This window comes from Salvelinus namaycush, chromosome 13, assembly GCF_016432855.1.
Source record: "Salvelinus namaycush isolate Seneca chromosome 13, SaNama_1.0, whole genome shotgun sequence".
NCBI lineage: Eukaryota > Metazoa > Chordata > Actinopteri > Salmoniformes > Salmonidae > Salvelinus > Salvelinus namaycush.
This window is the reverse complement of record NC_052319.1, coordinates 26,135,312-26,162,009: the sequence shown is the minus strand read 5'-3', so window position 1 is coordinate 26,162,009 and position 26,698 is coordinate 26,135,312. Positions and strand designations below refer to the sequence as shown.

The window sequence follows — 26,698 nt, the reverse complement described above, 5'->3', positions numbered from 1 at the left end:
TCACCAGAGAGCTTTCCCACCATCCATTTCAATAGGCAGACATCGTTACTGTAGTAAGTGAAAGGGGGATACCTAGTCAGTTGTCCAACTGAATGTATTCAACTGAAATGTGTCTTCCACATTTAACCCAACCCCTCTGAATCAGAGAGGTGTGGGGGGCTGCCTTAAAACAACATCCACGTCTTCGGCGCCTGGGGAACAGTGGGTTGACTGCCTTGCTCAGGGGCAGAACGTCAGATTTTTACCTTGTCAGCTCGGGGATTCGATCCAGCAACCTTTCGGTTACTGGCCCAACGCTCTAACCACTAGAACTGAAGACGTTAACTGGCCATTTCTTTGGGATATAAAGGCCATTGGGAGTGATCACCAAGCTTCTGACAGTCTGTCACATTGAGTTGACTTCCATCATCTCAATATCTGGATATTCCCACGTGACCCTTCTGTCTCTCTGATCCAATCATGATAATGGTTGATACATGAAGACGAATCTCTCTCTCAAAAAAATCTGTGTTTACCCCCAGATACATTGAAACAACACAGTGAGGTACAGTAAACATACTGTAGGTGAGAGTGCTTGCTGTCAATGATCCACACCTTGTAGCAGGGCGTGTGCCCAATGTGAACAAGCCAATGCGTATGTCGCGGCTGTAGATTCTTTGCAGGTATGTTCTGGTAACAGTATAATTATTCTCAATGAGCCTTTTGTCACAGTAGAATGACACCCTTTTAGATTAGCCTATTCATGTCTGATCAAATACACATCAGCATACTTGCTCCTATTTCTGAGCAAACATTTCATCTGCAAACTGCTTAATCTTTTAGGTTATCTAGAATGACTCACAGGCAACTGAGACATTGCCCTCTGGTGACAGTTTTAAATCACAGCTAGTACAATATCTTCATACACTACAGTATTCATAAACACTCTTCATGCAACACAATCCTTCACATATGCTGTAGTTGTCTCTAGAAACCCAGTTTTGGTTAACATTTTAAGAGTAGATCACGAGGGTGTTGTTTACAGGTGTTGTGTATAGATTGTTTATATGTTGTTTAAAGGTTGTGTACACATGTTGTGTAGAGGCTGTCTACAGATGTTGTGTAGTTTTTCTGTATGTGTGTTGTGTAGAGGTTGTGTAGTGGTTATGTACACATGCTGTGTAGAGTTTTGGTACTCTGGCAGATGCAAGAGGGTTCATGCTCCCTTTTTTGTTGACATTTCTCGTAACTTTGACCCCAAAAACGGACGGTAAAAGTCCAACTATGTTGTGTCTGTTTGGACAAACAGCACCACTTACTGTGTACTCAGAGTTAACTAAACTAAATAGCCCTGCAATGACCGTTTGTCGTTATGTAATCACACATTTCATAAATGTGTTCAGTTAGGGGCTCTTGCAACACCACAGCAGGTACGTTTTACCATGTAGGCATGTTCTGTTCTACACCTGGGACTTGTTCAGTAGGATCTTTAAAAAAAAATGCATTAGCAGTTATTACCTGATCTTGCCCAAAAATAACACACATTTTTGTTGTCTGTTGCAAAACATTATGTTACGCTATGTCCTACCGAACACAACAGTGGGTGTTTTTGGAGGGGTTGGAAATGGCCATGAAAGTTGAGTCTACAACTGGATATGTCTTAATCCGTAGTGGAACCAAACACCTTCAGTCAAATAAAGAAGCAAAACAAGACAGAACTTGTTCAGACAAGGTTTCTGATGGTTAGTGAGTCACAGCCCTTGGCCCCTGTATCCTGCATGTCCCTCCTACGCCTAGTCCTATCCTCTCTCTTCCCACGCTCCTCTCTGTCTGCGCCTCTCCCAGCCAGCACTGTCTTTACCCCCTCCTCCTCCTTCTCCTCTTCCCACTCCAGGCTCTAGAACTAGCTCTGTCAATTTCTCTCATTTGGATCTTTATTAAATCAACTTGACCAGGGTTCCTCAACTGGCAGCCGCAGGCCGAATTTGGCCCACGAGTGGTTTTATTCGGCCCCCTAAGTTTTCAAAAAAATATAAAAAATACAATTACATAAAAGACTGTAAAAACACCAGGAAATGAGCTCCAAGTGATTTTAATTCAAGAAATCTCTTCCCAAGTATTCCCACACATAATAGAGAGACAAGTGATCGTATACAAATGTAAGCAAGGTTAGAAATAATTATGTTTTAGTCAAACACTAGATCTGTTTAGGGCTTCTTGCAGTCAATATGCAGTAATTATACACTGTGTCAGAATGTGTGCGTACCGGTAGCGAAGTCAGGTGCAGGAGAGCAGAGATCTGTGAACAGGCGCACACTTTATTTAGGCAAAAGTGCAAAACGCGCAAAACAGTCACAAGAATGATGTTTAACAATAAACATCTTTGTGAAAAAATAACACGGAAAAAACAAGCCAGTCTGGCGCGTCAACAATACACACGTAACACAAACTATCGTACACAAAGACATGATGGGGAACAGAGGAATAAATACATGTACATTGATTGGGGAATGAAAACCAGGTGTGCAGGGAACAAGACAAAACAAATGGATACAAAAATGGAGAGGCGATGGCTAGAAAGCCGGTGACGTCGACCGCCGAACGCCGCCTGAACAAGGAGAGGAGCCGACTTCGGCGGAAGTTGTGACACACTGGGTGGTTTGAGCCCTGAATGCTGATTGGCTGACAGCCGTGGCATATCAATCCGTATACCACGGGTATGACAAAACATTTATTTGTACTGCTGTAATTATGTTGGTAACCAGTTTATAATAGCAATAAGGCACCTCGGGTTAGTAGTGTATGGCCAATATACCACGGCTAAGGGCTGTATCCAGGCACTTCGTTGTTTCGTGCATAAGAACAGCCCTTAGCCGTGTTATATTGGCCATATAGCACACACCCTCGGGCCTTATTGCTGAATTATGTTCCGGCCCCCCAACTATTCGCTCAAGAAAAAAATCGTCCCGCGGCTGAATCTAGTTGATCTCTGAATTAGACTTTTCCTGTCTTTTGATGTTATTTCCCATGTTTTGATTTTTATACATTTCTCATTCTATCCCCGTTTTTTGCAAAACCAAGACTGCTAGGTGGTTCTACTTCAACATGTTTTCAGTTGTATTTCCTCTCTCTACACTAGGTGTACTGGAATACTGGAACTCTTTTTCTTTGATACTAATCTAACCTGATAACTTTTATCAATCCTATTTCTCTCTGTTTGTTGCACAATTCATTTTCATTCTCAGTCTGTGTACACCTTTTGCTATTTATGTCTTTCTATCAGTTAGCTGTAATATCTCTATTAGTGTGTTTTCCTGTGGTTGTGCTGAGAGGTAGATAGGGCAGAGAGAGCACTTCCTGTATGGCACCACCAATCATTGTGGTTGACACCCCGCCAATCAGATTCAGGCACCTACTACCACTCTTGTTTCCACATCCTGTAGTGCAGGGGTGGGCAACTAGATTCAGCCGCAGGCAGGTTTTTCTTGGAGAGGATGGTCGGGGGGCCAGAACATAATTATAGTAATTTGTACAATGCAAATTGACCCAAACTAAGCCCAAAAAGAGATTATATTTGAAAATAACTATAATTTCATACCTTGATTACATTGAGACACAATCACATCCCTTTGGGCAAAGATGTCAGTTCAACGTCTAGTTTTGATTTATATTTGGTTGAGTTGCCAACGAGCATGAATTCAATGTGAAATCAACCAAAAATGGCACCATGTCATTGGATTTATGTAGTTTAAAAGTTGGCAAAAAAAAATTGTTTTAATTCCCAAACTAATTCCTTTAGTTGCAGAATTTACATGTGATATCACATTACAAGTGGATATACAGTGGGGCAAAAAAAGTATTTAGTCAGTCACCAATTGTGCAAGTTCTCCCACTTAAAAAGATGAGAGAGGCCTGTAATTTTCATCATAGGTACATTTCAACTATGACAGACAAAATGAGAAAAAAAATCCAGAAAATCACATTGTAGGATTTTTAATGAATTTATTTGCAAATTATGGTGGAAAATAAGTATTTGGTCACCTACAAACAAGCAAGATTTCTGGCTCTCACAGACCTGTAACTTCTTCTTTAAGAGGCTCCTCTGTCCTCCACTCGTTACCTGTATTAATGGCACCTGTTTGAACTTGTTATCAGTATAAAAGACATCTGTCCACATCCTCAAATAGTCACACTCCAAACTCCACTATGGCCAAGACCAAAGAGCTGTCAAAGGACACCAGAAACAAAATTGTAGACCTGCACCAGGCTGGGAAGACTGAATCTGCAATAGGTAAGCAGCTTGGTTTGAAGAAATCAACTGTGGGAGCAATTATTAGGAAATGGAAGACATACAAGACCACTGATAATCTCCCTCGATCTGGGGCTCCACGCAAGATCTCACCCCGTGGGGTCAAAATGATCACAAGAACGGTGAGCAAAAATCCCAGAACCACACGGGGGGACCTAGTGAATGACCTGCAGAGAGCTGGGACCAAAGTAACAAAGCCTACCATCAGTAACACACTACGCCGCCAGGGACTCAAATCCTGCAGTGCCAGACGTGTCCCCCTGCTTAAGCCAGTACATGTCCAGGCCCGTCTGAAGTTTGCTAGAGAGCATTTGGATGATCCAGAAGAAGATTGGGAGAATGTCATATGGTCAGATGAAACCAAAATAGAACATTTTGGTAAAAACTCAACTCGTCGTGTTTGGAGGACAAAGAATGCTGAGTTGCATCCAAAGAACACCATACCTACTGTGAAGCATGGGGGTGGAAACATCATGCTTTGGGGCTGTTTTTCTGCAAAGGGACCAGGACGACTGATCCATGTAAAGGAAAGAATGAATGGGGCCATGTATCGTGAGATTTTGAGTGAAAACCTCCTTCCATCAGCAAGGGCATTGAAGATGAAACGTGGCTGGGTCTTTCAGCATGACAATGATCCCAAACACACCACCCGGGCAACGAAGGAGTGGCTTTGTAAGAAGCATTTCAAGGTCCTGGAGTGGCCTAGCCAGTCTCCAGATCTCAACCCCATAAAAAATCTTTGGAGGGAGTTGAAAGTCTGTGTTGCCCAGCAACAGCCCCAAAACATCACTGCTCTAGAGGAGATCTGCATGGAGGAATGGGCCAAAATACCAGCAACAGTGTGTGAAAACCTTGTGAAGACTTACAGAAAACGTTTGACCTCTGTCATTGCCAACAAAGGGTATATAACAAAGTATTGAGATAAACTTTTGTTATTGACCAAATACTTATTTTCCACCATAATTTGCAAATAAATTCATAAAAAATCCTACAATGTGATTTTCTGGATTTTTTTTTCTCATTTTGTCTGTCATAGTTGAAGTGTACCTATGATGAAAATTACAGGCCTCTCTCATCTTTTTAAGTGGGAGAACTTGCACAATTGGTGGCTGACTAAATACTTTTTTGCCCCACTGTAAGTAGTTTGACACCTCATTAGTTGATAACTTAGTTGTTATAACACCTGGCTTACAGTTATACAGTTAAATACCACTGTGAAGTGTGTCTGTCAGACAGTATGAAATGCCTGTCAACCAACCATTTCCCCTTAAAAACTTCTCTAGGATAGGGGGCAGCATTCGGAATTTTGGATCAAAAGCGTGCCCAAATTAAATTGCCTGCTACTCATGCCCAGAAACTAAGATATGCATATTATTAGTTGATTTGGATAGAAAACACTCGGAATTTTCTAAAACTGTTTGAATCATGTCTGTGACTTTAACAGAACGTATTTGGCAGGCGAAACCCCGTGGACAAACCATTCAGAATTATTATTTTTTGAGGTCACTCTCTTTTCAATGAGTTTTCATTGGGAATCCAGATTTCTAAGGGACCTTCTTGCAGTTCCTATCGCTTCCACTGGATGTCACCAGTCTTTAGAAATTGGTTGAGGTTTTTCCTTTGAGAAATGAAGAAGTAACACTGTTCAGAATGAGGCTCGAGGGAAGTTTACTCTTTGTTAGAGGCGCGTTACACAGAGGCTCGCTACATGTTGTTTTCCTCCGGTATTGAACACAGATCATCCCGTCTTCAATTTTATTGATTATTTACATTAAAAAATACCTAAAGTTGTATTACAAAAGTAGTTTGTTTGGAAAAAAATTTGGACAAAGCTTACAGGTAACTTTTGAGATATTTTGTAGTCAAGTTGCGCAAGTTGGAACCGGTGTTTTTCTGGATCAAACGCGCCAAATAAATTGACATTTTGGATAACTCACGTAAACTCGTACATCGCCTTGGTCCGTACAATTGCCCTTATTTTAGGGCCCCAAAAACGTAATACTTCCAGATCAACTGTAATGTCAATACCATTGTAAAGCACAATTTCTCCCCTTTCCAACAGAATCAATTACATGACCTAAACGCTGCCCGTTTCTGCATAATTCAAGCAGGCAATGAGCCCCGTCGGGTCTTTTTAAAAATGGCGGGTGGGGAAGCGAAACTAATGAGTGATAGTGAGAAGGATAGATGTTGTGTGGGAAAATAGCTTTTTTTCACTCGATCTGTCCAACTTATCACCTTATCGCCTCTAAAATGTAAATAAAACACTATAAAGAGTTTATATAATGTGTCATTACATACCTATTTGAAGGTTTGTGTCGAATTTGAATCGGGTTTTTAGGGCGGTGCTAAAGTGATCTTAGAAGTAAACAGCGGCTTTGAGAATGATGATTGCTTGCAATGATGATGCAAAAAATTACTAGGTATCCCCCCTTACCCCCGTCACTGTCCATTTCTTGTTTTTAAACGATGAGAGAAGTGCTACACCTGGTGGAGAGAGATTGTAAGACAGAAATAGTTTCTTTATGCGTGCTGTACGTTACGACATGACACGTCACGATGTAACGGAGGTTCCGTTTTTTCAACTTTTCTCCAATACTATAGAGCCATTACCATGTCGATCAACACTTGAATAGAAACCTAGTTCACACCCCCGATTTTTAAGTCAACACAGTCGCTACAGTCCCATTAGTCTTCTTTGTAGCCTCGTTTGAATGTTGCGGTTGCGCACATTTGTACGGAATGGGGTGAGTTTACGTTATATATCGAAGTAATTAATCGAACAAAAGGACCATTTGTGATGTTTATGGGAAATATTGGAGTGCCAACAGAAGAACCTTGTCAAAGGTAAGGCATGAATTCTATCTTTATTTCTGCGTTTTGTGTCGCGCCTGGAGGGTTGAAATATGATGGTCTGTGTTTGTTTGCTTGGGTGCTATGCTCAGATAATAGCATCGTTTGCTTTCGCCGTAAAGCCTTTTTGTAATCTGACACGTTGGATGGATTCACAACAAGTGTAGCTTTAATTTGGTATATTGAATATGTGATTTCATCAGTTTAATTTTTATAGTAATTTATTTGAATTTGGCGCTCTGCATTTTGACTGGATGGTGGCCAGTTGGGACGCTAGCGTCCCACATATCCCAGAGAGGTTTTAACAAAGTGTCAAGCTTGTGTTATAGAAGGGGATTGAAATGTACTATATAGTCAAGTCATGTAGTGAGTCAATCTAGACCAGCTGGGATCAGGCAGTTAAGCTTTCATAACCCTGACTGACCTCATGACTCTTAGGCCACACACTATCATCACTCCAGGGCTGGCCAACCCTTCTCCTGGACAGCTACTGGGAATGCAGGATTTTGCTTTAACCCTGCTATAACACACATGATTCAACTAATCAACGTCCTATTGAGCAGCTAGTAAAATCAGGTGCTGCAGGGTAACTCTCCAGGGTGGGGGTTGCTGACCCCTGCTGATCATTTTCTCTCTTGGTTTTTGTTATTTTATGTCTTAGCTTTACTCATTCAGTTACCGGCAGAGCCCTGGAGACGTCCCCAGTCAGTTAGTCAGCCAGTCTTCCTGTGGTGGACTGGGGAATGTGTCTGTCCCTCCTCTAGGCATGAGGTATTATCCTGCCTGCCTGCCTTACCGTGGTGACTCCTGTAGTCAAATATGATTAGTTTTCCATAAAGGCCTGCCCAGATTGCCTGTGGCGTGTTTGTGTAGGAGATTCAGTTGACAAGTGAGGTATTCAGTGGAAGGTCGGGAAGCGGAATGATACTTTTTTGTGTGTGATCATTTCACTTTTTTTGAACAGTGTTATGATGTGTCCTGTTGGATTCTGTTAGTTTGTTTGAGCTTATTGTTCACTGTTGCTTTGGTAATGAGTGTTCCCTGTGTCTCTCTGTTCCAGCTATGGATTGGAGTCAGATGTTGCAGATCTTCCTCTTCTCACTCCTCTGTCTCACTGGCAGCTCCAAGGCTGTAGGAGGTAGGTAGGACACACTTCACCAAAGACTTCCAGTCAGCCATTAATCAATCAATCAAGCAGTAGTTATGAGGACAGCTAGAAGCATGGTTTGAATTACCAAAACTGGCTCAATTCAATTTAACAGCCCTAACTATAATCTGAAACATGGCCCTTCACTTCGGGATAACTCAACTTTGACCTCTGGTGGGCGTTGATGGAATTAGTCTTTGATACAGCGGCCGTGCAAATATAGTATCTGTGTGCATTTTTATTGGTGTGCTAAAACAGGTACTCCCAAACTCGGTGATGGGGCCCGCTATGGGTGCACGTTTTGGTTTTTGCCCAAGCACTACACGGCTGATTCAAATAACCACCTCACCATCAAGCTTAGATTATTTGAATTAGCTGTGTAGTGCTTGGGCAAAATACAAAACGAGCACCTGGGGGAGGGGGCAGAACCCTGTTATAAAAGGTTTTAAGCACAGATATTTTTGATGAGACCCTCTCTGTACAAAATCTATACTTACATGACACACAGTATAATAATTGCATAATTTACAAAACCACATTCATTGTGTGCGCATCCACATTCTACAAGGGGGGGCTCAAATAGTCTCTGTGCCGCATGTTTGTCTTCACTCTATGTACTCTTTGTGTACAGAGCTCTGTAAGGACTATGGACGAGAGTTTGAGCGGGTCTTTTCAGTCCCGGGTGATGCCGCCATGTTGACATCCACCCTGTTGGCCCCCAACGTGTTCAACTATGACACCGTCCCCTATAACATCTCATGGTACGACCCAAGAACTGGGAGAAAGCTGACCAGCGAGACGGGAAAAACATTGGTGCAGGAGAAGACACTGTGGATGTTTAACATCGAGATGGACGATGCTGGGGACTATGTCTGTGTTGTGAGGTAGGATATATACACTACATGACCAAAAGTATGTGGACACGTGCTGGTCAAACATCTCATTCCAAAATCATGGGCATTAATATGGAGATCGTCCCCCCCTTTTCTGCTATAACAGCCTCTACTCTTCTGGGAAGGCTTTCCACTAGATGTTGGAACCTTTCTGCAGGGATTTGCTTCCATTCAGCCACAAGAGCATTAGTGAGGTCAGCACTGATGTTGGGTGATTAGGCCTGGCTCACCATCGGCGTTCCAATTCAGCCCAATGGTGTCCGATGGGGTTGAGGTCAGGGCACTGTGCAGGCCAGTCAAGTTCTTCCACACCGATCTCGACAAACCATTTCTGTATGGACCTTGCTTTGTGCACGGGGGCATTGTCATGCTGAAACAGAAAAGGGCCTTCCTAAAACTGTTGCCACAAAGTTGGAAGCACAGAATCATCTAGAATGTCATTGTATCCTGTAGCGTTAAGAACTCCCTTCACTGGAACTAAGGGGCCTAGCCCGAACCATGAAAAACAGCCCCAGACCATTATTTCTCCTCCACCAAACTTTACCGTTGGCACTACATTGGGGCATGTAGCGTTATCCTGGCATCTGCCAAACCCAGATTCGTCCGTCTGACTGCCAGATGGTGAAGAGTGATTCATCACTTCAGAGAATGCGTTTCCACTGCTCCAGAGTCCGATGGCGGCAAGTTTTACACCACTCCAGCGACGCTTGGCATTGCATATAGTGAATTTAGGCTGCATTTCATGAAGCTCCCGACTATCACGACTCAGGATATGACCCAGAGGCAGACACAGGAGGCAGATTGTTATAATAAATATTCTGAGAACCAAACTAAGGGGCAGGCAAAGGGCAGGCAGAGGTTCGTAATCCAAGGCAGAGTCAATCAAGGACAAAACGGCAGGCAGGCTCAGGACAGGCAGAAAAGTCAGAACCGGGAAGACTAGAAAACAAGAACTTGAGAAACGGAAAACACGCTGCTAAGACCTGACAAAACAACACGAACAGACAAACAGAAACCACATGTATAAATACACAGGGGATAATGGGGAAGAATAGGAGACTCCTGGTGCGGCGTGGAGACAGGCACAAGACAGGTGAAACAGATCAGGGTGTGACACCGACAAACAGTTATTGTGCTGACATTGCTTCCAGAGGCAGTTTGGAAATCGGTAGTGAGTGTTGCAACCGAAGACAGACGATTTACGAGCTTCAGCACTCCGCGGTACCGTTCTGTGAGCTTGTCTGGCCGACTAATTCGCGGCTGAGCCGTTGTTGCTCCTAGACATTTCCACAAACTGACTTGTTGGAATCTTATGATGGTGCCACATTGAAAGTCACTGAGCTCTTTAGTAAGGCTATTTTACTGCCAATGTTTGTCTGTGGAAATTGCATGGCTGTGTGCTCGATTTTATACACCTGTCAACAATGGGTGTGGCGGAAATAGCCGAATCCACTAATTTGAAGGGGTGTCCACATACTTTTGTGTGTGTGTGTGTGTGTGTGTGTGTGTGTGTGTGTGTGTGTGTGTGTGTGTGTGTGTGTGTGTGTGTGTGTGTGTGTGTGTGTGTGTGTGTGTGTGTGTGTGTGTGGTACAGTACCCAGTAGTACAGTGCTGTAAATATTGCCTGCTATCTTGGATGAACAGAACTCCCTCCCAGTGCTACAAGCAGGCTACCTTACTGATTGTGAACCAGAACAACCCAGAAGAATGCGGTCGACCACAGAATGAGGTTGAACAGGTCCTGACCAATACAGCCAGCGCTTTCCTGTCCTGCCCATTGAGTGACCAGATCAGGAAAGTGGACAATTACTCCATCCAGTGGTACAAGGTGAGTCCTATATGGTAAACAGATGGGAGGGAGAATGTTGAGGGGAACCAGGAGGCCTGACAGTGATGGAAAGTTTGTCTCTTTGTATTCTTCATTTATCTTTAAAGCTATAGGAATGTAGGGTGACTACATGTGAGAGAATGTTCCATCAAATATACACTTTTTACATTGTTCTAACGCATTTACATCAAATTATTCTCATAGAAGGCTTACTGTAGGTCTTCTTGGGTAAGACATTATCTTAACTGTAATATTGTATATTTAGTATTACTAGGGTAATTCTTGAATTTTGACCAAAAAATTCTAAAGTTCAAAAAATGTTAAATGTTTAAATGTATTTTGGTACATCTTCCCATTCTAAATCAACTAATATGGCAGCGTGATGACTTAAAATGTTTTATCATTATGATAACTTTGTGCCACCAGTAGGACTAGTAACACCAATGATAGTAAAACCAATTACAAATGTTTGGTTATTGAGGATTTTCTGAAATGGAGGCCACAGATGCTCAAATCTAAGGTCATTAACCCTTTAAAAAAATAATTTCAAATTTGATATGATTAATAATTTTGCTCACAATTAAATTTCCCTTCATTGAAGTTGAGTAACAACAATTACACATTGTATTTAGACACAGTTTTCCTATGCAATCCTCAAATGTATCACATACTAAAAGGGTGTGATTAGCTAATAATTTTCTTTAATATAGACCCTTCCCCAAATAACAGCCACTGGAGGGAATGCTCAAGGTCCTTTATGTACTGTATATCATTGTAATGAGTGATTTTCAAGGCGTTAACTCCAATGACATAAAACTTAGGGACACACATTATACTATATAAAAAAGGCGTTTTAATATACTTTTATTGATCTATACAATATATGAAAAACCTTTATTCACTTTCTAGAATTCAAAATAATAGATATCTCTAAATCCCCAAAATATATCACTAGAAACCACTACTGGGACGAGACAATTTGCTTACCCTAAGTACTTTAAACAATGCATAAACAACGTTTTTGCAGTATAAATGACTTGCATTATGGTTTATTATTGATGAACAGTTCAATAAACAAAAACATGTATGATGTGGTGTAACTAACTATTTGTCATTTTAAAGTGTTTTTCATGGTTGCAAATGCAAGGGATGCAAATGCCACCGTATTTTCAAGAAAGACCCATGAGCCGTATTCCATTTCCATTACCTTTCAGTGTGCATTTCTACTTGAAATCTTTCAGGGATGCGAACGCATTGTGGAAGATGACCCATTGTGGGACAGGTTTACCTATGTCAGTGATGGCCAGAGACTCTTAGTAGCTCAAGTTAGCCCTGAAGACCATGGGTTCTACACTTGCACCATGACCTTTGACCTGGAAGGGCTCAGCGGCAGGATTTCAGAGACCTTTGTGGGTACGGTGAAAAGTGAGTACTGTTGGCACAGCTCATAGAAGTTGCACCTAACCACAGATCTGGGATCAGATTATTACCATATACCCACAATCCTTAACCTAGCCATTACATAGATATCTGACCCTGTATACGGGGTTATGGGCAACTTCATGATTTCATACAGGCTGCTTTGCTCAGAGCTTAGAAGTGGTTGTTTTCTATAGGGTCAGGTGACTGCATATTTTTGTGTCTGTTTATAATGTTTATGAATCATTGTCATAATTTCAGAGGACTATTGCCTTGTCCCCAAAGTGGTTGAACCTGCTAATAAGATAATCAAAGCAGATTTGGGTAAGACACTATGGAACATGTACTGTGTGTGTGTGTGTGTGTGTGTGTGTGTGTGTGTGTGTGTGTGTGTGTGTGTGTGTGTGTGCATGTGCATGTGCATGCTCCTACTATATCTGTATGACTTCTATATCAGAATCACCTTTATTTGACAAGTACATTAACATATACTCCGAATTTTACTTGATGATGCGGTGCTGCTAGTGATAGACAACATTTAGAGACAGAATACAGACAAGAGTTTACACAAAGAGTTGCAATTGAGTTGCACCTCCAACATTTTGCCCTCAGAACAGCCTCAATTCGTAGGGGCATGGACTCTAAAAGTTGTCGCAAGTGTTCCACAGGGATGCTGGCCCATGTTAACTCCAATGATTCGCACAGTTGTGTCAAGTTGGTTGGATGTCCTTTGGGTGGTGGACCATTCTTGATACACACGATCCCCCTGATCAAAGGCACTTAAATCTTTTGTCTTGCCCATTCACCCTCTGAATGGCACACATACACAATCAATGTCTCAATTGTCTCAGGGCTTGAAAATAGTTATTTAACCTGTCTCCTCCCCTTCATCTACACTGATTGAAGTGGATTTAACAGGAGATATCAATAAGGATCATAGCTTTCACTTGGATTCACCTGGTCAGGCTATGTCATGGAAGGAGCAGGTGTTCTTAATATTTTGTACACTCAGTCTATATACAACTAGTTGGGTCCTTTGTACACATTATTTAATGTATGAACTTTACAAAGAATTCAATGTTTGCCCCCTAGGCTCTTCCTTCAGTAAGATGTGTCGGGTGTTTGTGCTGAGTGTGGGGGGACAATGCGCGGATTTGATTTGGACAGCTAGAGATGACTTTATTCCCGAAAATGTCTCAGAGCGCGTCTTTCAGGAATCACAAAGGTAGGTTGAGACAGCAGCATCACAACACATACTGTAATACTTCTATATACCTGTATTCTGTGTCATCCAGATGGATGTTCTACTGTATAGTATAAAAACTGTTGGTATCGTATCAAGGATATACCATTAAGATCAAGATGGGATCCATATCCCTGAATACAAACAGTCTAAAGCTAGATTTCCATTCAATTAGTGACATATAATCATGCAAATATAAAAAAATCTGCATAAAAACAATATGCACAGAAAAAACACTTTTGCGGTTAAGTTCCCATGTACCAAATAAAAAAAATATATGAAATGGGTTTCCATCGCATTTTCAACTCTACCGATGGTTTTATCAAAAAAACTGTTGCGATATATAGCTAACTTTTCCAATCTGGTTTTGGCACATACTCTCTAGACAACAGTTTGCTGATAAAGTAGACAGGTTATATGATGAGATATAAATAATAGCAAAATCATTTTATTTGATAATTGGCAGCCAAGCAAATTATGATAATGCCCCTTTAGTGTAAGAGCTGTTTGAAAAGACCACCTGAAATTTCAGCCTGTTTTGGTGGTATGGAGTTTTCGCCTGCCTGGTGACAACACCAGGCGGTAAATTAGTTAATAGACCAATAAGAGAGTGAGTTCTCGGCTACCAAGTGGCACAGCGGTCTAAGGCACTGCATCGCAGTGCTTGAGGCGTCACTACAGACCCGGGTTAGATCCCAGGCTGTGTCGCAGCCGGCCATGACCGGGAGACCCATGAGGCGGCGCACAATTGGCCCAGCGTCGCCTGGGTTTGGCAGGCTGGGATGTCCTTGACCCATCGCACTCTAGCGACTACTTGTAGCGGGCCGGGCGCATGCGCTATGATTTGCTCAGCTGAACTCGGATTGCTAATTATTTTATTTATTTTACCAAGGGAGGCCAAATGCATCAATCAATCGAATGCTACGGCGGCAACATGTTATACTCTTTTGGTCCAGACAGCATCAGATACATGGGCTACACATACTGAGACAGAGGAGCGCGTTTCCCTCGCTTGGATGATTTATCCGGTGAGATTCAGCCACTTGCAAATTTAACAGAAAATTATAAAAACACAGACGAAGACGAATAATTGATAATTCGATTTTTTTTATTGGTCAAATATTTGGGGAAACATGGTTTTCCTTGGCATCCATGAATACACACCACTGCTTTCCATGTTTTTATCAGGATAAGGTAAGACCTAGATGCAGACCGTGTCGAAGTAACAATGTTTATTACAGCAACAGAGGCAAAGGTACAGGGGGGCAGGCAGGCTCAGTGTCAGGGGCAGGGAGAGAGTTGTCAGGCGGGCGGGTTCAGGGTCAGGACAGGCAAGGGTCAAAAACTATGAGGGCGAGAAAAAGAGAGGCTGGGGAAAAAACAGGAGCTGACAGGACAAACGCTGGTAAGCTTGACAAACAAGACGAACTGGCAACAGACAGAGAATACAGGTATAAATACACAGGGGATAATGGGGAAGATGTGCGACACCTGGAGGGGGGTGGAGACAATTACAAAGACAGGTGAAACAGATCAGGGTGTGACAGCTTTTCCACATTGTGGTGGTAGGCCTACAACATAACATATACTCGTGTGATTCCAAGTTTACTTCCATATGATTGTTATTATATAAATATTAGCGCATAATCTGTTTCCACCGGCCTTTCTTGCATAATTAATTTGACAGACAAAACGATCCCACCATGTCAAACGAACCAATTGTCTGTCAACATTTATGAAATTGAGCCGACTTTGATTTCTTGTTTCCATCAGCCCTGTTGTAAACTTTTTTTATGCGTCATGAAATGGTTGGATGGAAACCGGGTTTATATTTTTTACATTTTAGTCATTTAGCAGACGCTCTTATCCAGAGCGACTTACAGTAGAGTGCATACATTTACATACTGAGACAAGGATATCCCTACCGGCCAAACCCTCCCTAACCCGGACGACGCTATGCCAATTGTGCGTCGCCCCACGGACCTCCCGGTTGCGGCCGGCTGCGACAGAGCCTGGGCGTGAACCCAGAGACTCTGGTGGCGCAGCTAGCACTGCGATGCAGTGCCCTAGACCACTGCGCCACCCGGGTGGTTTATGTCAATTCAATTGCGGACATGGATGGATTATTTGTTCACGGGTGGAAACGTTTTACATCTTCTCTCCCTCTCTCCCCCCCAACCAGCGAGTGGAGAGAAGAAGAGAAGAAGGGTGTGTGGATTGAGCGTCAGTTGAATTTCTTGGAGGTGGAAGAGGAAGACTTTTACATTGACTACACGTGTCAGACCTGGAGCGACAGAGGCTTTTATTCAGCCTCCTTCACACTCCAGCCAACAGGTTAGACCAGTGATCACCAGCCTTTTGTGTCAAGATCACTTTCTGAGTCAAAATGCAATCTAAGATCTACCGCTCAGATTTTTTTGGAACATGACGTAAAAAAACTTAAGCGTATGCAACATTAACCTATTAAAAACAGTGCTGTAGCAATGAGGTTTGTGCAGTAGGCTATAGGCCCAATACATTATCTCTGCATATTGGCTTTGCTTGAATTGCCTGCCAATGTATTGTTTTAAAATTAGATTTCAAATTTTAGGTAGGCTATATGATCACACAGGTAATAGATTAGTTGTTATATTATTTGAGGCACAGCTGAATGAGCATACATTTAAATCATTTACTTTTTATTTTACTAGGCTGATGGTGCTTGCATCTGATGGTCAGTCTCAGTGGAGGGAGAACAGCAGACTCCGCCACTGACACTGACTAAAAGGGGACACCGTCTTCCAGCAGATAGTGACATTCGAATCTCACCGCATTATTTCTGCCTCATACACAAATTCATGTTGTTCCTATGAACAGAGAAAGTGAAATATTCCTCTATTAAAAAATACCCTAATAATAACAACGCAAGCCTATCTATATACTTTCCTACTCATTCATTACAGCTGCAGTGCTGGTTGTAGCACTAGTGGAAGTAGGAAGAACGCTCATTTTATGGCTTATGAAAGTGTTGACCAGTGGAGGCTTCTGAGGGGAGGACGGCTTATAATAATGGCTACAACGGTGTAAATGGAAAGGCATCAAACACATGGAAACCATGTGTTTGGTGTATTTGATACCGTTCCACTAATTCCGCCCCCCCTATACCACGAGCCTGTCCTCCCCAAGTAAGGTGCCACAAACCTCCTGTGGTGTTGACAGTGCTGATTATGAACTTAAACATAAACTCACTCATAAAACTTATGAACGAGCGCCGAATGTCCACTTAAAAATCATTCCTTCCAGTGTTTGGAATGCAGCCAGAGTTTTTCTGGGTACATGAAATGGGAATACTTTGCTCACCCGGTGTGCAGGGCCGCTGAATCGTGTGCACCTACGGCCAACAGCGCAAGACCAATAAATACAAACAGGAACGGAAGGCTTTTCGTTGTTTTATTTTTATAAAAATGTTTGGCGATTGACTAGGAATGCCTAGGAGATGGTTGGTGACCACTGACAATACTGCCTGGAAGACAACATAAAGGTGTTCAAAAAGAGAAGAGTCACATATTCTCCTGTCCCTTTACCCTTGTTTTGATAGTGTAATATATTACATAACTTTGCAACCTCACCACACAAAAAAAAATGTTTTAGAATTAAAACCAGTCAGCTTGACTTTGGTTTTATAATAAATAATAAATGCTATCTTCTTGACTTTTTCTGCACAGATCCAAACTACCTGCTCCCTATTGGGGTACTACTGACGAGTCTGGTATTGATGTTTACTGTTAGTGTTGTTATTTACCATCGCTTCAAGATTGACATAGTGCTGTCGTTCAGGAGGATGTTCCCGTTTCTCTACACAAACACAGGTATGTAATGAGAGACGCTTTACCGCACATACAGTACCAGTCAAAAGTTTGGACACACCTACTCATTCAAGGGTTTTCTTTATTTTCACAATTTTATACATTGTAGAATAATAGTGAAGACATCAAATGTATGAAATAACACATATGGAATCATGAAATAACCAAAAAAGTGTTAAACAAATTCTTCAAAGTAGCCACCCTTTGCCTTGATGACAGCTTTGCACACTCTTGGCATTCTCTCAACCAGCATCACCTGGAATGCTTTTCTTAGTCTTGAAGGAGTTCACACATATGCTGAGCACTTGTAGGCTGCTTTTCCTTGACTCTGCGGTTCAACTCATCCCAAACCATCTCAATTGGGTTGCGGTCGGAGGATTGTTATCACGTTTATTCCCGCTCACCCTCTCCGGCGCTCGATGTCTCCAGTTGTCTCATTATGCAAACCTGCCAACATAGTTATGCGCACCTGCGCCTCATGACACTCACCTGGACTCCATTACCTTCCTGATTACCTTCCCTATATCTGTCACTCCCCTTGGTTCTTTCTTCAGGTGTTATTGGTTATGTTCCTGTGTTATGTCTGTACGCTACTCGTGTTAATTGTTTTGTTCCATGTTTCATTTATTATATTCACTCCCTGTACTTGCTTCCCGACTCCTAGCGTACTCGTTACAATTGTGGAGGCCAGGTCATATGATGCAGCACTCCGTCACTTTCCTCCTTGATCAAATAGCCCTTACATAGCCTGGAGGTGTGTTGGGTCATTGTCCTGTTGAAAAACAAATTATAGTCCCACTAAGTGCAAACCAGATGGGATGGCGTATCATTGCAGAATGCTGTGGTAGACATGCTGGTTAAGTGTGCCTTGGATTTGAAATAAATCACAGACAGTGTCACCAGCAAAGCACCATCACACCTCCTCCTCCATGCTTCACAGTGGGAACCACACATGCGGAGATCATCCGTTCACCTACTCTGCGTCTCAGAAAGACACAGCGGTTGGAACCAAAAATCTCAAATTTGGACCCATCAGACCAAAATACAGATTTCCACCAGTCTAATGTCCATTGCTTGTGTTTCTTGGCCCAAGCAAGTGTCTTCTTATTATTGGTGTCCTATAGTAGTGGTTTCTTTGCCGCAATTCGACCATGAAGGCCTCATTCATGCAGGCTCCTCTGAACAGTTGATGTTGAGATGTGTCTGTTACTTGAACTCTGTGACGCATTTATTTGGGCTGCAATTTCTGAGGCTGGTAACTCTAATGAACTTATCCTCTGCAGCAGATGGGTCTTCCTTTCCTGTGGCGGTCCTCATGAGAGCCAGTTTCATCACAGTGCTTGATGGTTTTGCGAATGACCTTGAAGAAACTTCAAAAGTTCTTGAAATGTTCTGAATTGACTGACCTTCATGTCTTAAAGTAATGATGGACTGTCGTTTCTCTTTGATTATTTGAGCTGTTCTTGCCGTAATATGGACTTAGCCCTATTTGCTAAAATACCATCTTCTGTATACCACCCCTACCTTGTCACAACACAACTGATTAGCTCAAATGCATTAAGAAGGAAAGAAATTTGACAAATGAACTTTGAACAAGGCACACCTGTTAATTGAAATGCATTCCAGGTGACTACCTCATGAAGCTGGTTGAGAGAATGCAAAGAGTGTGCAAAGCTGTCATCAAGGCAAAGGGTGGCTACTCTGAAGAATCTCAAATATATTTTGATTTGTTTAACACTTTTTTGTTTGTTGGTTACTACATGATTCCATATGTGTTATTTCATAGTTTTGATGGCTTCACTATTATTCTACAATGTAGAAAATAGTAAAAATAAAGAAACCCTTGATTGAGTAGGTGTGTCCAAATTTTTGACTGGTACTGTATATTGCAAACGCCCACTCATGGAAACATTCACAAAAACATGCCTGAGTGCACTCACGCAGGCATAAATGCACACACACACACACACACATCTGCAGACTGATTGCGTACTGCAGTGGTTACCAAGTCACTGCCCTAGCAATAGTTGATTTAAGTTTCAACACATCTTTTATTCCTTTGTTCTCCTTTAGAATCAGGGTTCCGTAGTTTGCCACGCGTCTTCATTCATAACTAAATTAAACTTTCAAGAACAATGCAATGCCTTTTGTACCTCAGTGTGTTATGTGTAAAGTATAATATGAAATGTTGTTAGTGGTGTAGCCTCCAACCAGTGCTAGGACCCCCCCCCCCCCCCCCTAGCTTCCCAAACTACCTCCCCATATTGACATTTGCTCCGCAGTAGAGTGGGCATGTTCAAGCTGTCAATCATGGCTCAGGTAACCATAATATGGGAAGCTCATCTAAATAATAATGCATATCCTTCTAATTAATCATAAATTCGAATTATTTTTTAAAGGGCCTTGTGGCTCCTACATTACCGGATCCTAATTGTGGCTGCCATTAACAAAACAATTTTAATTTAACTGAAATCTTCAAGGAGCCATAACTTATCTTCATATTCAAAACTGAATTTCTTCCTAATTTCATACGGTACACTTCAAAATGTATTTAATACATCATTCTGTATGAGGGTGTACTTTTCTGTATATTTAATTATCTGCTGCTTCCTGAAGCAGACCTAGTTTGGTGATGGGTCGTTCCAAGACAGATGTTTTGGACCAAAAAGGACTACGCTCTGAATATGACCTTTTGAGTCTTGAATAGGTTTAATGACTCTTCCCATCATCCAAGTGTTCCTGGGTGTTGTGCTGTCCACGATAAGCACGAAATCATCTGTTCTGAGAATCCTTTTCTTGAGGTTCCACTTTTACCCCTCTTGCGTCAAAGGAAGGTACTCTTTTATCCATCTAATCCAGAACAGATCTGTCTCCATCTCCGTCTGGAATATGTGTCCTCCTCCCTGAATAGTCCAGGACGCATGATGGTTTTACTTTAAACTGCAGTAAGTGATTAGGTGTGAGAGCTTCAAGGTCATTGGGATTGTCAAATACAGCAGTGATTGGGCGATTTGGGCAAGATGGCTTCCACTTCACATAAAGCTGTTTGCAAGCCGCCTTCATCCAATGGCTGCTGTCTCAGGGCCAATGTTAGTATAGACCTCACCTGATGGATCAGTCGCTCCCACACACCTCCGTGGTTGGATCCAGGGGGTGAAATTAATACCCGCTTTATTCCATCAGGCAGCAAGTTATTTTGAATCTTTCCACGATTCAATCACTTCAGAGCCCACACCATTTTTTGCTCAGAGCCAATATAATTTGCGCCATTATCTGACCTAATTTCCTTCACTTGACACCTCCTGCAGATAAATCTGCAAATGGCTCTAATACATTAAAATCTCTTAAATGTAATGGTAAAATGTAGATTTCTGCCTAAATAGACATACCCAAAAGTAACTGCTATTCATGTGTAATTACATGGTTCTGACATGCAAAAACATGGTATATTTGGAAAGAAGACATCTGGGAGATTATGAGGAAATGATCAGAAGATAGATAGCAGTCACATAGTTCAGAATACACAAGATCAAGCACACACAAAATAACTTTTTTTTAAAAGTAATTTTTCATTTACAAGCTATAAGTGAATTATTGATGACCAGAGCTGAAAACACATCAGATGGCTTCCACAACATGTGAACAATATCAGAATAAAAATGGGATTGATAAACCTAACAAGTAGAAATGGGAAGATGTTTTAGTAAGTTGTGTCAGGTGTGGTCACGGGAGGTTTCCAAGTGTCCCCAAGTGTCACTTCTAGGTGGATGGTGCGGCTGGTTAGACGTGAATATAACACCATATATTTTGATGTTGGAGCGGCCACGCTTCACCTCTATCGGTTCAAAGTAGTCAGTGCCTACATATGTAATTGGTGGCAGGTCAGGTGATACACGGCTCTTGGGGAGGTCAGCCGTCTTCTGTTCTCCCACTCTGGCTGTCTGTCGTCGAAAGAAGATGCATGCTTTTAAGATCTTCCCTATAGCAGAGTTAGCATGCACTATCCAATACCTCTGTCTTATCTTGGAGAGCATATGATTCCGTCCACTTTGTCCGATCTGCTTGTATATGTTTCTCAAGATGAGTGTGGAGAGGTGGCTGCATTTACCATCAAATGACTGGTTGTTTGAAATCCTCTGGCATTGCCATCCTTCCTCACCCTTCCTCCAACTCTCAGTAGTTCCATCCTGCAGAATAGGATCCAGTCTGAAGATGGTGCTATTTCTTTTGACATGCCCATCTTCCTCCAGATCAGCAATCTCCTGAGGGAAAGATTGCCACTGGCTGCATCTTACAATGGATTTCTCAGCCTGTGCCATGTCCTCAACAGACAAGCTTTGAGCACCCAAGAAAGCTCTGAACTTCTTCATATGCTTTTCTACAGCCTTTTAATCTTTACTTTCTGTCAGTTATTTTTCTGTTCTGACACAGTTGCTGCAGAACAGGTCTTACTTTCAGTAGCCATGTTACAGCTCTTTTTAAACATCTCCACTCTGAGAAGTGTTATAGCAGTTGGATCCTGGAGTTCCTTGGCTGTTACATGATTCACAGTGATCTTCTTGACCTCTGGGTCATCTAATGACGTCTCTTTGATTTCCCCTTGCAGTTTTGTCTCCAACTTGATTTCAAGCTCATCTCTCAGCATTGAATCCATTCTCACAGCCAGAACAGCAGCCTCCAACTCCAACCTGGGGATGGTGTCACGATCGTCTTTAGGTGAAAGAGAGGACCAAGGCGCAGCGTGATATAAATACATCTTCTATTTATTTGAAGATGAAACGAACACGAACACTAATACAAACTAGACAAAACAACAAACGACCGTGAAGCTAACAAACGAAAGTGCAGACACATGGCTATGGCTCTGGCTGCTCCTGACTGACGGACGGCTCTAGCGGCTCCTGACTGACGGACGGCTCTGAAGGCTCAGGACAGACGGGCGGCTTTGAAGGCTCAGGACAGACGGGCGGCTTTGAAGGCTCAGGACAGACGGGCAGCTCAGACGGTGCTGGGCAGACGGGCAGCGCAGGCGGCGCTGGGCAGACGGACAGCTCAGACGGCGTTGGGCAGACGGGCAGTGCAGGCGACGCTGGGCAGACGGACAGCGCAGACGGCGCTGGGCAGACTCTGGCCGGCTGAGGCGCACAGTAGGCCTGGTGCGTGGTGCCGGAACTGGTGGTACCGGGCTAAGGACACGCACCTCAAGGCTAGAGCGGGGAGCAGCAACAGGACGCACAGGGCTCTAGAGACGCACAGGAGGCTTGGTGCGTGGTGCCGGAACTGGTGGTACCGGGCTGGAGACACGCACCATAGTGCGCCGTCTGCGCTTGAAGTTGTGGATGAAGCCTTTGAGAATCTTCTAGAGTTTTTTGACACACTGTCATAGGCATCTATTTCAGGGGGATGTTCAGTGACCAGAGAATTTGCATCACCAACCCATTTATCCATAAATTCATCAAACCTTATCATTTTGGGTCGAACCAATCCATTTGATCCCCACCTTTTTCATCATCGTATAATAGAGCTTGAATAGATTTATGAAGATGTATGAATTCATTCAGAAACCCATCAGCAAAAAAAGTCACTTGGTCAACATTTTCTTTATTAACCATGAGCGCATTTATTTAATTCCGTTAATATTCTAAGCTTTGCCCTACAATAGCCAATAAGCTTAGTCAGTTTTTGCTCAGCAGCCATGGGCTCTGACATTTTTATCCATGTCGTCTTCGGTTGTCATCCATCATTTACGCAAAAACCCATTTCAATCACGATAATTTCCAATCCAAACTTTCCATTCCATGAGTGCGTATTGAGCAGACTTACGACAAACACGTTTCAACGATTTTCCTAATATTTACAATCCCCACCATTAGCAACAATCAACAGCAATTGTAAACATTCCTTTATTCCATGTAGTTATTGTATCCTTACACGCACAATTAATCTATTTATCGATAGCTTTTACTCTGTTCATTCATAAATCCCGCATCTGCATTTCATTATTTAATGCGCTCCATGTGCTTTGTTTCCCAATAGTCAGTCACTGGCATTTGAAATCCATAGAGATACAGTTTCCAACTTGTAGTAGCTTCCAAGTCTAAATTTGCCACTTCCCTAGCAATAGTTGATTTAAGTTTACACATCTTTTATTCCTTTGTTCTCCTTTAGAATCAGGGTTCCGTAGTTTGCCACGCGTCTTCATTCATAACTAAATTAAACTTTCAAGAACAATGCAATGCCTTTTGTACCTCAGTGTGTTATGTGTAAAGTATAATATGAAATGTTGTTAGTGGTGTAGCCTCCAACCAGTGCTAGGACCCCCCCCCTAGCTTCCCAAACTACCTCCCCATATTGACTTTTGCTTCCCAGTAGAATGGGCGGGTTCAAGCTGTCATTCATGGCTCAGGTAAATAAGTAACCATCTAAAAAATAATGCATATCCTTCAAATGAATCATAAATTATAATTCTTCTGTAAAGGGCCTTTTGGCTCCGACATATACTGTGCATTCACACAATGGAAACAACTTGCACTAACATAAACGTACATTCCGACACCAGATTACATAAAGTATATCTCACCACAACCTCCCAGGCCCACACACACGCACGTTGCATTGCTTGTTTCACACTCCCCACCTGACCACAAGTCAAATCAGCAGCAAGTGTAGCGAGGTACTGTAGCACATCCCACAGCGATGCCAGCACATCATTTCCATGACTCAGAGGAAAGAGAGATGCAGTTTTCTACGAGGCAATGAATAGGCCATGTAACTATGGTGTCAGACATAACCAAGCCTCCTCCGTTTGGCAGTTCTGTGGAGGCTTTTGTTCTAACCCAGCACTAACACACCTGTTGTTTTTGACCCTCTTCTGCATGCGGCAGAGTCTGATGGAAAGCTGTATGATGCATATGTGGCGTATCCCCATCTGTCTGGGAGCGTGGCCAGTGGGGAGGTGGAAATGTTTGCCCTCCACACGTTGCCCCAGGTTCTCGAGGGGAGGTGTGGCTACAGGCTCTTTATTCTGGGCAGGGATAGCCTACCAGGGGAAGGTAAGACATCTGCATATGTGATTGACTGGGTTCGAACCTGGGGCTCCTGGGCCTAACAGGACTGTGTTAGTCCGCTGAGCTAAAGCCTTGGCGTTAGTACACATGTAGTATGATGATTAAATATGTGGAACCTTTCTGAAATCATAAAGAACTTCTGAAACCATCTTAATCATAAAACAGTGTTTTAATACCCATTGTCCCTCTTGCCCCTCCCTCTTCTCCTCCCTCGCCCACACCCTCTAGCCGTAGTAGATGCTGTGGAGGAGAGCATGTGGGCCAGCCGGCGTCTCCTCCTGGTCTACACTGGCTCTACGTTCTGCAGTGGAGGTCAGAGTGACAGCAGCAGCAGCGATGTCCTGGAGGCCTGGAAGAGCTTTGAGAGGCAGATGGCTATGCACCGTGCACTGCTGGAGGGTTCCCTTAAGGTGGTTCTGGTGGAGCTGGAAGAGATCACCCCCACACAGCTCGCTTTCTTCCCCGAGTCGGTGCGCCACCTCCGGGAGAGACAGGGCGCTGTCTGCTGGTGGAAGAGTAGCAGGACTAGGAGGACCAGAGGGTTGAGATGTGGGAGGTGGGGGGAAGAGGAGGTGAAGGAGAAGAGAGGGGAGCTGGCTTCGCCCTCTTTCTCCTCACCCTCTCTCTCCTCATCCTCACACTTCTGGAAGGAACTGAGGTATTATATGCCTGTGAGGGGCAAGAGGACAAAGTGTCCAGAGAAGAACAGTCTGTTGAACATCTGATGGGATAGATGGGCTGTTGGGAGAGGACAGTGTTGTCATGTTATGGATGGATGTTCAAATGACCAACGTGAGGAGGAAATCTGTTGAATGAAAGATCTTCTGATACCATGGAGAGTATAAAATAACACTTGGTAGTGACCATGTTGGCAGAGCCAGTCACACACGCATGCACGTATGCTCACGCACACACGCGCACCCGGACACACATTATGGAACACTGCTACCATGTTGTACATACACATCAAATCTGTGTGAGAGCTTTAATAAAGATTTCACACTACATTCTATATTATTTATTTGATGGCTTTGTTTCTATTTTAAAAATCCTCCCACCAAAATGTTCCTTTATTTATTAAGGATTGTTGAAAGAATGGTTTCTCAGATTGATGTTAATCATCCATTGAGCTATAAGTGTAATATTTATGAATGCAGTTAATAATGCATAAGTAGGCCTAAGTATTTATGAATAACTTACTGACATTTACTATTATAGCATTAATGTTTTATAAATGGTGTGCCGACTATTAACAAATACTTTATTAAAGCAAATTATTGTAGCGTTCCCTGTAAATTACCAGAAAACTTTACAGAAAGGGTGTGGCGTTTGCAGAAGCTGGTTGTAATCTGTGACTGCTAACCTGCTTTACTGTAATCCAATGTGATCATAAAATAGGCTAGATCATTTTTAAAAAAAATATCTAAAAGACTTAAACATCTAATATATATATAATTTTAAGTAGCCTATTTTAATTAATGTCAAGTGGAGTTAAAGTGAATATTAAAAATAATCAAATGGTTAATTATAGTAGTTCAATTAAACAATGTTAATAAGTTGAGACATCTTGTCTTCAAAGATCATGATCAGTGAAAATATTGCTCACATTTAGTCCTATATTGCTTAAAAATTAATTATTAGTGTGATATGTACTGTAGGAGTAGTAGTAGGCGAATAGGCCTACCAAAACTTTGACAAGTGTTTTCACAAGTAGACTTATGGGAAGTAACATTTAGCCACTTTAGATGGGAATGGCTTTTCTTCAATAGGTCTACATACACGTCACCTTCCAATTTCTTTCTAGGCCAAGTTTAGCAGCCTTGTCTGATGTACTTTTTACTATGTTATCTATAGTCTATCTGGGGCACCCAAATTAGTATGATATGTTACGTTTGGTATAGTTACATGAGACCAAACTTAAGGCAAAAATGCGTATCACGAGAATGTCTAGTTGCATGTTCGGATCTCATCACGGACAATTTTTGCTAATAACAACTTTGCAACTAATTTCTACTTTGCAACTATTTAGCATGTTAGCTAACCTTTCCCCTAACTCTAAGCCTAATCTGAACCCTTTTAGCTAACCCAGAGTTTTCCAAACTCGGCCCTCAAGAC

At 42.4% G+C, this 26,698-nt stretch overlaps 1 protein-coding gene across 3 annotated transcripts in view; it reads left to right on the top strand.

The window, feature by feature from the left end:
- The window catches only part of LOC120058368 (interleukin-1 receptor type 1-like), a 36,104-nt gene extending 10,495 nt beyond the window's left edge, over positions 1–25,609 (top strand). For 2 of the 3 annotated variants that reach the window (XM_039006984.1, XM_039006983.1), the window contains exons 2-11: positions 8,202–8,279; positions 8,920–9,172; positions 10,826–11,009; positions 12,251–12,434; positions 12,690–12,752; positions 13,521–13,653; positions 15,854–16,005; positions 17,376–17,519; positions 24,401–24,568; positions 24,812–25,609. In XM_039006984.1, coding sequence (XP_038862912.1) covers positions 8,204–8,279; positions 8,920–9,172; positions 10,826–11,009; positions 12,251–12,434; positions 12,690–12,752; positions 13,521–13,653; positions 15,854–16,005; positions 17,376–17,519; positions 24,401–24,568; positions 24,812–25,308 — 1,854 coding nt within the window. In that variant the 5' untranslated portion in view covers positions 8,202–8,203 and the 3' untranslated portion in view covers positions 25,309–25,609. The remainder of the gene's footprint in view (positions 1–8,201; positions 8,280–8,919; positions 9,173–10,825; positions 11,010–12,250; positions 12,435–12,689; positions 12,753–13,520; positions 13,654–15,853; positions 16,006–17,375; positions 17,520–24,400; positions 24,569–24,811) is intronic. The other variant, XM_039006985.1, reaches the window with a different exon arrangement.
- Positions 25,610–26,698: the final 1,089 nt, after the last annotated feature.